Source organism: Hyaena hyaena, unplaced genomic scaffold, assembly GCF_003009895.1.
Source record: "Hyaena hyaena isolate Hyena2069 unplaced genomic scaffold, ASM300989v1 scaffold_139, whole genome shotgun sequence".
NCBI lineage: Eukaryota > Metazoa > Chordata > Mammalia > Carnivora > Hyaenidae > Hyaena > Hyaena hyaena.
In genome coordinates this window covers 1091551-1105301 of record NW_024080771.1, presented here as the reverse complement: position 1 = coordinate 1105301, position 13751 = coordinate 1091551, and the positions used below count along the sequence as shown (strand labels likewise).

Sequence of the window (13751 nt, the reverse complement as noted above, 5' to 3'; positions counted from 1 at the left end):
TTTTTATTAAAGTGTAGTGGACACATAATGTGACCTGAGTTTTAGGTGTACAACATAGTGATTTGACAAGTCTCCACGTTATGCTGTGCTCACTGCGAGTGTAGCCACCATCTGTGACCGTACAACACTATTACAGTACCAGTGATTATATTCCCTGTGCTGTGCTTTTTATTCCCTTGACTTATTTATCCCACAGCTGGAAGCCTTTATTTCCTACTTGGCTTCATCCATTTTGTGCATGTGTCTCCACCCCCACCCCTCCGGCAACCATCAGTTTGTTCTCTGCATGTACGAATCTGTTTCTGCTTTTTTTTTTTTTTTTTTAGAGACAGAGTGGGGGAGGGGCAGAGAGAGAGGGAGACACAGAATCCAAAGCAGGCTCCAGGCTCCGAGCTGTCAGCACAGAGCTAGATGCGGGGCCCGATCTCACAAGCCGTGAGATCATGACCCGAGCCAAAGTCAGATGCCCAACCGACTGAACCATCCAGGCACCCCCCTGCTTTTTGTTTTTGTTTCTTTTTGTTTTTTAGATCCCATATATAAATGAAATCATATGGTATTTGTCTTTCTCTGACTTATTTCACTTTAGCATAATACCCTCTAGGTCCATCCGTGTTGTCCCAAATGGCAAGATCTCCTTTTTTTTTTTTCTAATGATTAAGTATACACACACACACACACACACACATCTGTACATATACACACGTATACACATACATATATGTATATACATACATATATGTATATATACATACCCAGATGTGGAATTACTGGATCATATGGTATTTCTATTTTTAGTTTTGTGAGGAACTCTCATACTGCTTTCCACAGTGGCTGCACCAATTTAGAGTCCTACCAACAGCATCCAGGTCTTCCCTTTTCCAATATCCTTGCCAGCACTTGTTATTCATCTTTCTGATTCTAGCCATTCGGCCAGGTATAAGGTGATACCTCAGACTTGTTGGTCCTTGTCAATAGAAGAGAAATAGCCTCTCAAGATGGAATTATTGAGAATTCTGGGAGATCACATAATGGAGTTTGGTTGCGAAGGAGATAAGGAAGTGGCACCAAGAATAAAAGTGTAAAAGGTTAAATCCGACTACAGGAAAGGAAACCCCCACTGAGATTAACCAGGAGGAAACTGAGAGATGTTGAAGGAAGATCATGGAAAGATTTAATGTAGCGTTAACATTCTTTATGAAATAGTTGGTTAGGGCACGTACTGAAGAGGATGGGGTATGAGGTGAGGACCGGACGCTTGAGGTAGGTGGAAAAGACTCCATAGAAACTATTTCAGGCACAATAAATAGAAAAGGGATCGTCAAGCAAAAGGATGACTCGAAAGAACATGGAAAGCATATATTTTAGCAAATTTGGTCAGAGGGCAAATTGTGGCTTCACCTCCATGCTCAACAATTCAGAACAGCAGTTGGAGAATGAAAAACAAGAGCTTGCGAAAGCTAGGATTAAAGCTTGGTGGGGAGAAAAGAAAAAAAAAAGATCCTTGGAAAACACGAGATGACACAGGACTCTAAGGTAGAAGCTCTTGGTTCCAGACTGGGCTGGTGAAGTTGGAAAGACATGACATTCTCATGAGCAAGTCTAGTGCCAGTGCACAAATGAAAAAAATAAAAATAAAAGGTGACCTTTCTTGGAGATAATGCAATAAGCAACGGTAGTACTGAATCCTTGAATAACCAAAATGAAATGAAGGTAAATCTCATTGAGAGAGAAGAGATGAAGGAATCCTAAAGAGTAGTAGAGGGATAGAGGACTGGGGTTTTGATGCTGTTGATCATTATAGTAGGAAACAGAAAGGAAGACCAAGTGTACACCAAGAAAAGATAAGTTATACTATTATAGTTTAGGGAAAAGTTACAAAATATGCTTAGATACTGCTGCTCACCTGGGAACATTCTTCATAACACAGAGGTGAGCTCCTAGTCCAGTAGGCAGGGCTGTCCTTTGGTAGTGAAGTTGCTTTAACTGCTTCCATATTTATAGTAAAAATTTACCTAATGAAATGGAGTCAATATTTGTGTCCTCTGACAAGCCTATCATCTTCACGGAGATTATTTATGTGACCCCAACATTTAAACTTTAACCAGAAGTTGCTTGATGAGCCCAGAGTCATGCTGTAATGGTTCAATTGGATAATCTTGATAGCTAATATCCCCAAGCTCCATTGGTCTGATAGATAGGTCTCTACTTAAATTTATTGAAGGAATACAGATTTATCTTTTTTGTGGGCCAGTTACAGTATACTTCTCCTAAACAGAACTAGAGAGAGGCCCACATTTTCTTCTAGAATCCTCGATCGTAATTGCCATGTACATCATTTTCTCCCTGCTAGCCTCTTTCTTCAGATAGAGTATACACAGATTGTAGTGACCAAAGTACAGGTGTGCCTCCTTATCTGCAGTTTTGCTTTCCGTGATTTTAGTCAACTGTGGTCCAGAAGGTAGACAGTCTTCCTTCTGACATATCCTCAGAAGGTTAATAACAGCCTAACACTATGTCATGATGCCTACATCTTCCACCTCACTTCATCTGATCACTTAGGCATTTTATCATCTCAGAAGGAGAGTGAGTACAGTAGAATAACATATTTTGAGAGAGAGAGACCATATTCACATAACTCTTATTACAGTATATTTTTCCATTGCTAAACTTACTGTGCCTAATTTATAAATGAAACTTTATCATAGGTATATACATATAGGAAAAATCATATAGTATGTAGAGTTTGGTACTGTCCATGGTTTCAGGAGCCTTGGAACATATTATCCACAGATGAGGGGAGACTACTGTACAAGTTTTCTTCTATAATCATGATTGGTCCTGCCTTCTTAAGTTACATTCAAGTTACTTTGATTTGATTTTGGCCATCCTGAGGAAAATGGCCTCGTGTTAGGTCTTAGGCAAGTCGCTTGACTTTATATTCTTAATTTAGTTTTCAAAGGATAAACTTAACTTTAATGTGAAGCTTCTATATAATATATTTTGTCCCATAAGAAAGGCTTTGACTTCTTCTAATTAAAGAGACACTGTAATGATAAAGTGACTATAAAAGTATGACCTCTGGACCTAGCTAAATGATTTCAAAGCATTTCTCTCTTTCTCTCTCTTTGTTTTATCCTCTCTTGAGTATGTTATCCCCACTTAACAGATGAGGAAGCTGAGATGCACAGAAATTGAATAACTTTTCATACTGTTAATAACAAAGCTAGATTGAAATTCAATGTGTAATTCCAAAGCTGGTGCTTTTAACAATCTTTATTTGATATCGCTCCCTGGTACTACTCTCAAGAGAAAGGCATTTGGTGTAGCAGAATCCTGCTACTACTAATGATGATGGTAAATATAGTTTCAGCTCCTACTTTAAGCCATGTACTTTGCATAAATTTTTATGAATCCCTACTGCATTCCTGTAATGCAGTTATCATTTAAACTTTGTATATAATTAAGGTCAGAGATCAAATAGCTTTTATAAAGTCTTAAAGTGGATAACTGGATTCTTAGACTCCAAAACCAAAGCTCAAAAATGTTGATAGATGGGAGTTTATGGCAGACCTGGGGAGTAGCATGCTGGCCTGTTCAGTACAGGCCTAGAGAACATGGTTGAGCAAAGAAGTTGGGGGGGGGGGGCTGGGGGGGGTGGTGGATTGTGAAGATGAAAGAGGCAAAGGAGAGTTTCTGAATATTTACAGATGAGTAGGTCCTTAAGGTATCAGATGGAAGATTGAAGACTTGGAGTGGTGAAGAGAGGCTTTTGAGTGGGGGCAAGAGAATAAAAATTGCTGTTTTCTAACAGACTGAAATCTTGTAATGAAGGAAAATGTACAGTGGAGATAAAAGAATCATACAGTTATTTAGAAGAGAACAGAAAATTCATAGATATTTCTTTTCAGATAGCTGGCTTAGATGGGATGATTGTTCTCAGATGTGACACTACCTTAAATCTCTAAGGGTTAAACCAAAAATTCAGGATGTGGTTTTTTTAAACTCAAAGCCTTGGAGAGGTGATCTATTATATCATCTATGGCATATTTTATAAATATCTGATAGTTCTGGTGAGGATAGGTAGTTTGGTGACTGGAGATCCATCTTGTCTTTTTAACTTTCTGGTGGGTGTATGCTTGGCAATAACAACTAGGGAAGTGGTCTCTCTTTATTTGGCTTTCACTCAGAAACTATTTTCCATCACAATAAATCTTCAGTTTCTTTAGCATTGCGTCCCTAGTGATCAAAGTATTCAATTCCAGTGCCTGATAAAATCATGAATATCTTGGTAGTTACTTTATATACATCCTCTTCTTTTCAACAGTGAGCCTTTTAAAAAATTGGATTCATTAGGAAAAGGGAGTCCTTTATTCCTTAGTGTATAGATGGGTATATTTGAACAATGGCAAAAGGTGATGTATTGGGGGCCTAAAAGAAAAAGTATCCTCTTCCTTTCCTCCTTAGTTTTAATGGAATTTCAAGTATAATTGAATGTGTCTCCTGGGAGTGAAAGCTGTATTTAATCAAGCTAATAATATGGAGAATAGCTAGGGTAAGTCTTAGGGGTACAAGAGTGGGTATGGTTTTGGTATAGTTAAGCTCTCCCCAATTTTATCATCCAGTCTGTAGAATCCTAGAACTCCGATGTGGTAAAGATTTAGATGTAATCTGGGCTAACATCATATGCACTGGAAAATTTCTTCTTCACCGTTTTCTCATGCAGGTGAAGGTGGAGCTTCTACTTGAGATCCTCTAGTGAGTGCACTAGCCTGGAAGTGTTAACACTCTAGAAGGATCTGGGCTGCTGGGGTTTTCTTCCATCTCTATCCACAGTGTGTGACACTATGCCTCTGTTTCCTTACTCTGTTGTAGAGTAGTGCTAGTTATTGAGAAGTGCCACATATCGTCATCTCTTCAAGCCTTGGGATTGAAAACATTCAAAAATAATTCCCATTTCTGCCACTTACTGTGTGACTTTGGACAATTTCCTAGTCCCTTTGCTTTCAGTTTTTGTGCATGAAGCAAGAAGACTGTACCTAACTAGGAAGTTTGTAAGTTGTGCTCTGAGACCTTCTTGGAGAATTGTTTAAAATGATTAATCATAATGTCCATAGTATAACAGTAGCAGGTACTTTATCTGACCCATTCCCCTGGGGTCTGATTCTAGTCTTTGATCAGTATGTGGTATTTAATTTAGAGTTCAGATCCCTGTGGTCTGTTCAGTACAGAGTGAAATAGAGCTATTGCTTTATAGGTACAGGGTGCTGTATGAGTTGTTCCTTCAGGGAGGAAAGCTAGGATGTGGACAACTGGGTAGGAAACTTTGGAGCTGTGTACCAGCAGTGGAGGACCTGCTTTCCACAACCTATGTTAGTATAATGAAGAGCAAGATCATTAGGTTCTCTGGAGGTGTGAAGAGAAAAGGGAAATACGGGCTTATGTCAGAATTGAATAGCATCAACTGAGACTTCCAACTCCAAACAGCTGGTGAAATAAACAAAAACTTCAGTTACACTATTGTTTGGTCTACATGAAAACAATCAGTTGCAGTGATTCCCATTAGACTCACTGATTTTATTTTTCTTTTGTTTAGAGGCAGTCTAAATTAATTTTTTGTAAGTATCTGCTGCAGCTATTTATGATATCTACTTGAAAACTACTCATTATGCATTATTAAAAGATTCAAAGGTCATAGAGGGTGAATTTGTTTTTTACTTGATGTTTATAAGAGATTATCAATGCTGAGAGAAGGAAAAGCTGCATTTTCTCCATCATTCTTTCCCATTTCAGGATGTTTTTACTTGTAAGAGAAGCCACCCGAAATATTCTCTTTGTAGGACTTTCATTTTAGGAAACATGTTACTGACTTTTAAGTAGCCCCTAAGAGCTTATTGCCCTCTTTCTGGAAACCCATTAGTGGGAGTGTAAACCTTCTACAAAGTGGGGTAGGCAAATTCCAATGATAGCACTTCACCAGTTGTTTCTTTCTTTTTTTCTTTTTTAAAAATTTTTCTAATGTTTGTTCACTTTTGAGAGAGACAGAGGGGCAGAGCAAGGAGACACAGAATCTGAAGCAGGCTCCAGGCTCTGAGCTGGCTGTCCGCACAGAGCCTGACGGAACCCACGAACCGTGAGACCATGACCTGAGCTGAAGTCAGACGCTTAACTGACTGAGCCACCCAGGTGCCCCCTTCACCAATTGTTTCTAAGAAAAGCAATAATACTGTCTTCATTTTTTAAAAAATCCTAAACCTGAGGAAAACGGCAAATGTTCTGAAGTGTATGACTTATCTGTTTGATAGGAGTCAATAATACCGTGACTATTTCAGTGGAGTGGATTGCTTTCATTAACTTACAGCATAAGTGTAAATGTTTTTATTTTACTGCCCCAAGGGGCTTTACTAAAGATCATATAGGTTTTCGACAAACAGCTATTGGCTTTATTTTAGAATGGAAAACTTAATTTCTGCTTCATTTACATTTAGTGTGGTTTTGGTACTAAGTGTTGGCAAATCGGCAGCCAGATATGGCTGAGTGGTAGTAATGATCCATTAAATTGAGCACTCTGTTTTTCAGCTGTACTACATAACCAAGAATGTGTGTGTGTGTGTGTGTGTGTGTGTGTGTGTGTGTGTGTTCACAAGTGCATGCATGTGCCTGTCCTTGAGTATCATGAAAATCTACCCTTTTGGCTCTGTTTGGTCGAATGGCTACATACCCAAAGAATTAACCTCATGTCTGCATCATATAAATTTTAAGATATAAGTTATTTACGAGTACACATTTCAATAAATATATAAGGTAATGCATTTAAGTACTTTTGAAGTGTTTGTTTTTAAAGAGTAGCTTGGATTGTTAACTTAGGAAGAAAGTAATTAACATATGTATGTTTTTTAAAACTGCTATTACAAATAATCTGAATTATATTCAAATACTACAAGACTGGCTTTTAAAATGATTTTCTTGTGACTATTTTGAATGTTAAAACTTCTCCACCATGCCTTTACAGATAACTATTAATTGGATATATGATATATGTTGTTTATTTTGTAGTTAAAACAGAGCCAATGAGCAGCGGTGAAATAGTTTCAACGACAGCAGACGGGTCTTTAGACAATTTCTCAGGTTCAGGTAAGGAATATATATTAGATTTTCACGTTAATACACAACATAATTTTTCTTAGTTAATTGAAACCATTAGGTATATCAAGTGTATATCTATGTGTATATGCATGTGTGTATGTATTATATAAATGTGATAGAGCTTTATTCAGAGTCCCATTCTTACAGTTCTCTTGTTTTTATCCATTGTTATGAAATGTTTGCTGAAAATATTGATAACTATCCAGAAGACAGAATCAAAAGGGGTTTTGTTTTTCTTTTCTACTAAATTATCTTTATTATGTTAATGACTCCTTCCCTTTTTCTCTCATTTGTATGGTTTTTCTAATCATGCAAATTTAGTTAGGCAGAATTTTGCTTCTGATAATCTTTAAGCAGACTTACCAAACCATCCTCCTAACTGTCATGTCAACTACAGATCTGAATTAAACACTTTATAAAGTCAGCTTTCAATCCTTAAGTTAGTTTTGATGTCTTTCACACTAACAAAGTTTGCCTCCAGCGAACAAAATACCCAAGTTTCACATCTTTGTTAATGAAATTACTGATAGGAAAGTGATTGTGATATTAAAGTAACTGTGAGGTTGTGATTATATGTTTGCCAAATTACCCAGATTGTACTATTTCAATAAAAAAATTGTTTCTATCAGAAGTAATTCTTAAATTTTTAACCCTTTTTCTATTATTCGCTTTGTTTTTAAAACCTCTCAAATGGAAATGCTATACTTCTATAAATCTGTGATTGTCTTACTCTAGCTCTCAGGATCATTTATTTAATACATACTACAACTAAAAGGAGTTATACATAGATGTAACATGAAATACAAATGCATAACCGTTATACTTATGATACCAGATGGAAGCAATAAGGAAATAACAAAAACGTGGTATACCCATGAGTTCTTTCATAAAACACTTGCTAGAATCAGACGTATGCCAGAGAATGTGCTTGGTGCTATTATGGATTCATAGGTATATGAGAATGGCCCTGGTTTGGGGCTTAGTGGGGTGAATAAGAGACCAGATCATCACATTACAGTTGGATATTTCCAGAGGGAAGGACAGATATCCTCAAGAATACCCAGGAAGGGACCCAACGGAGACAAAGTTGGGCTGGGGTGGTCAAGAAAGTTTTCCTGGAAAAGATGCCTTCACTCAGCCTTAAAAAATGAGTAGGAATAAAGCACTCAGTGTAGGAGGAGGAAGAAGACCCGAGTAGAGGGAAGCTGGACAGATGGAACATTCCATGGGAAGAGACCGAGGCACAGAGGCACGGAATTTAGAACTGCCAGTGGTTCAGCGTTCCTGGTGTGTATGGTGTGAGCAGTGATGCCATGCTGCACAGGGTCAGGATAGAGTCTGAAGAGGCATATGCGTTCCACTTGATGCTTGCATTGTGTCCTGAGTACAGTGGGAGACATCAGAGGAAGGGGGTTGCATGATCGTATTCACATACAGAATCCAGACTGTCACAGGAGGGAAGGAGGCCTGAGAATGAAGTGGAGAGACCAGATAAAATCTTTTGGCATTTAAGACCTGAGATAAGGTGCTGGCAGTGGTATGGAAAGGTAATGTACTAAGAGGTACTTGTGAAGTAGAATTTATGGCATAGCAACCAATGAGCACAAGGGGTGAATGAGGCAGAGACAGGTTAAGGTGACAGAATGCAAGACAAACATGACTGAGAAGGAAAGGTGATGGCTTCCCTCTGGGGCATGTTGAATGGGAGGTAACATCCACTCAAAGATGTCAGAGCTTGGGAAAGATCTGGAATGGAAATTTTGGAAGTGTGCAGAGTTAAAACTAGTGGGCTATAACAGGGTTGAAGATAGAATCCAGGGAAGAACAATCTAGAGATGGGCAGGGGATAAAGGGAAAACACTGATATTCAACTGGGGAAGAAGGAAGAGGACTGAGTTGGAAGTGAAGGCAGGGAGGGAAGAATTTTAAGGAAGAGCTGTCTATGTGATAGATTTGTATACAGCTATTAAAAATCGGTTTGAGGGGCGCCTGGGTGGCTTAGTCGGTTAAGCGTCCGACTTTCGCTTAGGTCATGATCTCGCGGTTCGTGGGTTCGAGCCCCGCGTCGGGCTCTGTGCTGACTGCCAGCTCAGAGCCTGGAGCCTGTTTCAGTCTGTGACTCCCTCTCTCTCTGACCCTTACCTGTTCACGCTGTCTCTCTCTCTCTCCTAGAAATAAATAAAACATTTAAAAAAAAAATCGGTTTGAAAAAACTTAACAGCATGAGAAAATGTTAACTATACCAAGTGAAAAGCAGGTTACAAAACAGTGATATGCTCTGTATAATCCATTTATTTTTAAACATTATGTGTCTTTGTATATGTGTATATAAATGGTAGCTTTCTCTGGATATAATAGAATATAATTTGAATTTTATTCCTTCTGCTTTTTTTCAAATATATTCTTAACAATGTATAGCATTCATACTTTTATTTTTTTTAATGTTTTATTTATTTCTGAGAGAGAGAGAGAGAGAGAGAGAGTGTGAGCAGGGGAGGATCAGAGAGAGAGGGAGATACAGAATTTGAAACAGGCTCCAGGCTCTGAGCTAGCTGTCAGCACAGAGCCCAATATGGGCCTTGAACCCACAAACTGTGAGATCATGACCTGAGCTGAAGCCGGATGCTTAACCAACTGAGCCACCCAGGCATCCTGCATTCGTACTTTTAAAAAGTAGTAATTTTTCATGCTTCTTCTCCCCCTTGTTCCTCCGTCAAGTTCCTCCTAATCCTCCTATACGTGCAAACATATATTTGTCCTTCTCTGCCTGACTTATTTCGCTCAGCATAACACCCTCAAGGACCATGAGAGACTCTTGAATGCTGACAAAAACTGAGGACTGATGGATGTGGGGGGGAGGGGGGATGGGCATGGAGGAGGGCACTTTGGGGATGAGCACTGAGTGTTATGTGGAAACTAATTTGACAATAAACTATTTGTAAAAAAAAAAATAAAATAAAATAAATAAATGTAAAAAAAAAAAAAGTAGTCATTTTTAAGTGTAAGTTTAAAGTCCTGTACTGAGGAGTTTTTTTTTTTTTTTTTTTAAGTATCTATGGATACTTAAAAATAGATAATATGGGGCACCTGGGTGGCTTAGTCGGTTAAGCGTCTGACTTTCGCTTAGGTCATGATCTCACGGTTCGTGGGTTCGGGCCCCGCGTCAGGCTCTGTGCTGGCTGCCAGCTCAGAGCCTGGAGCCTGTTTCAGTCTGTGACTCCCTCTCTCTCTGACCCTCCCCTGCTCATGCTGTCTCTCTCTCTCTCTCCTAGAAATAAATAAAAAATATTAAAAAAAAATAGATAATATATATTGGATTGCTATTTTTCCTGATGTTGATAACCTGTGGTAAAGGAATTTCTTGTGCTTAAATATATACACTGAGGTAGTAACAAAGGGACATCATACCTACAACTTCAAAAAAAATGAGATATACATGTTTATACACACTTATATAATGAAAAAGGGAATAGAGAATTAAGCTAATAAGATGTTATTTAGGGAATTGTGATAAACAGTATCTGGGAAGTTTTTTCTACTATTTTTGCAACTTTTCTTCAAGTGTCAAGTTATGTCAAGATAAAAAATCCATGAGAGGGGCACCCGGATGGCTCAGTTGACTCTTGGTTTGGCTCAGGTCACGATCTCACTGTTCACAGGATCAAGCCCGTGTCAGGCTCTGCACTGACAGCATGGAGTCTGCCTGGGATTCTCTCTCTTCCTCTCTCTCTGCCCTTGTCTGCTTCTCTCTCTCTCTCTCATAAAATAAATAAATATCCTTTAAAAATAAAATATCAATGAAAAACATCAATAGGTTTAGCCTACAGCAGTTTCAGTGGGTAGTGTTTACTTCCCTTATGCCCGCTTGCTCATATGCCCGATTTCTGTTGTTGCCAACATAGTTCCTAGCAGATATGTGTGGTCATATGTTCAGTGAGTAAATAGATGATTTAACCAATAAGGTGAGGAAGTGGACACAGGAAGAGAAAAGTGGTTCTCAAGTACATAAATGGTAAGAGAAGAGAAGGTAGTTCATTAGAATGTTAGATCCAGGGTTGAGGATGGCATTTAGAAAGTCAGAGTGGTTTGGCTACCAGCACAAACTTTATAGAGATACGGGTTAAAGGAATAGGCAAAATGGAGATAACTGATGGAGGGAGGTCCCTGCTGGGATAGAATCCAAATCCAGAACAGAAATGGATCCCCTTGGAAAAGGAATAATTTTTCCACGCAAACGTCAGGAACAATGGAATGGGAGTTAACGCATGTGAGTTTGAAGTGGAGGAGACACTATGTTAAGGGAATTCCTGTCTGATTCTTCTGTTCAAAACCTCCAGTAGCTCCCGTTTATCTCTCAGTAAATGCTGATTCTTTGCAGTAGCCAAGAGTTCCGTCAGACCTATTGCCTGCTTCCCACTACTCCTTCAACATGCCAGACGTACTCTCAGTCAGCATCTTTGCAGTGACAGTCCCTCTGCCTGGGGCACCGCTCTGTACACCTGCCTAACTCTCTCACCACCTTCAGTCTTTGCTCTCATCTCACCTTCTCTATAAGGCACCCCAACCACCCCACTCAGTGTTGCAAAACTCGTGTAGGCTTTCAGTCTCTCCTACATGCTAGCCACCATAACACGGCCTTTTGCAAACTGTATCATTTATTTGTGTATTAGGTTTATGGTTGGTCTTTCACCCACCAAAAGGTAAGCTTGTGATGGCAGAGATTTGGGGATGTTTTGTTCATTTGTATCCTTGACACTTGAAAAAGTATGTGACATGTATTAGGCACTTAGATATTTGCTGGATGAATGAATGGATGAAGGAATGATGGCTTCGCTTTTTCCTCTGAAGCAATTCAAAACGAGGATAGTGATAGGCTTATGAACTTGAAGAGATGGAGAAGATCGAAATAGATGCTATGAGGAGCTGGGAAGCCCGAGGCTGCTTGGAACATAAAGGAAGGTTGGCAATAGAGCCAGAGTCCAAACAAAGGTAGAAATACGAATGTGGAGCCTTTATGGTAGAGCAGTTTTTCTTTACAAGGGTTTTGCTGCCCAGGTAAAAATGATACTTAAGGATTTTCCAGGCAAGGCATGGAAGAATATAGAAGTAAAAGGATTATGGGTATCTGTAAAGGAAGTGTTTAAAATAATTTTTCATGTATCCTCCTGGGATAAGTATTAAAAAAAAAAAAAAAAAAACCCAAAGGTAAGGGATAACACATTGAGAGAAAATAAGGATATCATGGTGTCCTGCATCTATGATAAGGTTGGAGAACAGATGAGATGAGACTAGACAAAAGAAAATGCTGAAAGGAGAGGATATTTCTTCCTTAATCTTAAAACTCAGTGAGACCTCTACCACATGTTTTCATAGTTAGTCCTCTGTGCTTCCCTTCCTCAGCCTTCATTACTACTTTTAAAATAACTTCATTGTCTTTACTCCTGCTAAACCATAGCACTATGAGAACAGAATTTTATTTGCCTTACTCATGGTTACAGTCCTCGTGGCCATGATGGACTTGAGCACATGGTTGCTGGTCAGTAATGTTAAGTAAACAAACAAGTTGGTTGATGCTGTTGTGGTGCAAGACTGTGGAATTGTGGGGTGGCGGGGGAGGGGGGAAGGTTCACAATGTGGTCTTCAGCTTGGTTGGAGTAGAAAACCAGAGTTGAGACCTAGATGGAAAGAGAGAAGTGTTGGATGTATAACCCAAGATAACGTTGGGACTTGTTAGGGGATATAGTCAAATACTAAAGTTTTTGGTAAATGCGAAGCAGTGTTTAGGAGGTTGGTCATTTTTGGAAGTTCTTAAGAAGTGTCACAAATCTTAGAGAAGGAAGGTTTTATCGGAGAAAGAAAATAAACAATGATTTGGAAGCAGCAGCAGTGAGAGTATGTTGTTCAGGTCTCTTGTAATATATGGAATCTGAGAGAATGAGTAGGATCTACTTGGAAAAAGCCATGTGGAAGAAGCAAGGTCCTTGGAAAAAGGCTTAGCAGAAGGTGGAAGGATAGTTTGGTGAAGAGATGGAAGGTGTAGGAGATCTTGTTTTCATTAGATTGGTTCTCCGTGTTGCACAATGGAGAAGGGGATGGAGTGAGCTAGGAATTTTTCTTTCCTTCCATCTTTCTGTCTTTCTTGAGTGAAAATGCAAAAACCATGGCCTCTGGGGCAGTTGTGAACAGGATTTAGAGTTTATAAGAAAATGAGAAGTCTGGAGAAAGCAATCTCTAAGCATTTGACCCCATAAAGGTCTTCACCTCTGCGGTCACTACTCCTGCTTCCTTCTCCATGACGACTTAAAAATTCATATCTCAAGGAGCACCTGGGTGGCTCAGTCAGTTAAGCATCTAACTTCAGCTCAGGTCACAATCTCATAGTTTGTGAGTTCAAGCCCTGCATTGGGCTCTGTGCTGACAGCTCAGAGCCTGGAGCCTACTAAGGATTCTGTGTCTCCCTCTCTCTCTGCCCCTCCCCTGCTCATGCTCTGTCTCTGTCTCTCAGAAAATGAATAAACATTAAAAAAATTTTTTTTAAATCACGTCTCAACTATTTTGGGTGTCTTGAGGAAATAACAAGGATAAAGAGGAACTGGGCCATTCTG

General features: G+C 39.2%; 1 protein-coding gene across 5 annotated transcripts in view; it reads left to right on the top strand.

The window, feature by feature from the left end:
• Positions 1-13751, top strand: part of EYA1 (EYA transcriptional coactivator and phosphatase 1) — a 171504-nt gene that overhangs the window by 15758 nt on the left and 141995 nt on the right. For all 5 annotated transcript variants that reach the window (XM_039238394.1, XM_039238393.1, XM_039238391.1 and 2 more), the window contains exon 2: positions 7057-7134. In XM_039238394.1, coding sequence (XP_039094325.1) covers positions 7057-7134 — 78 coding nt within the window. The remainder of the gene's footprint in view (positions 1-7056; positions 7135-13751) is intronic.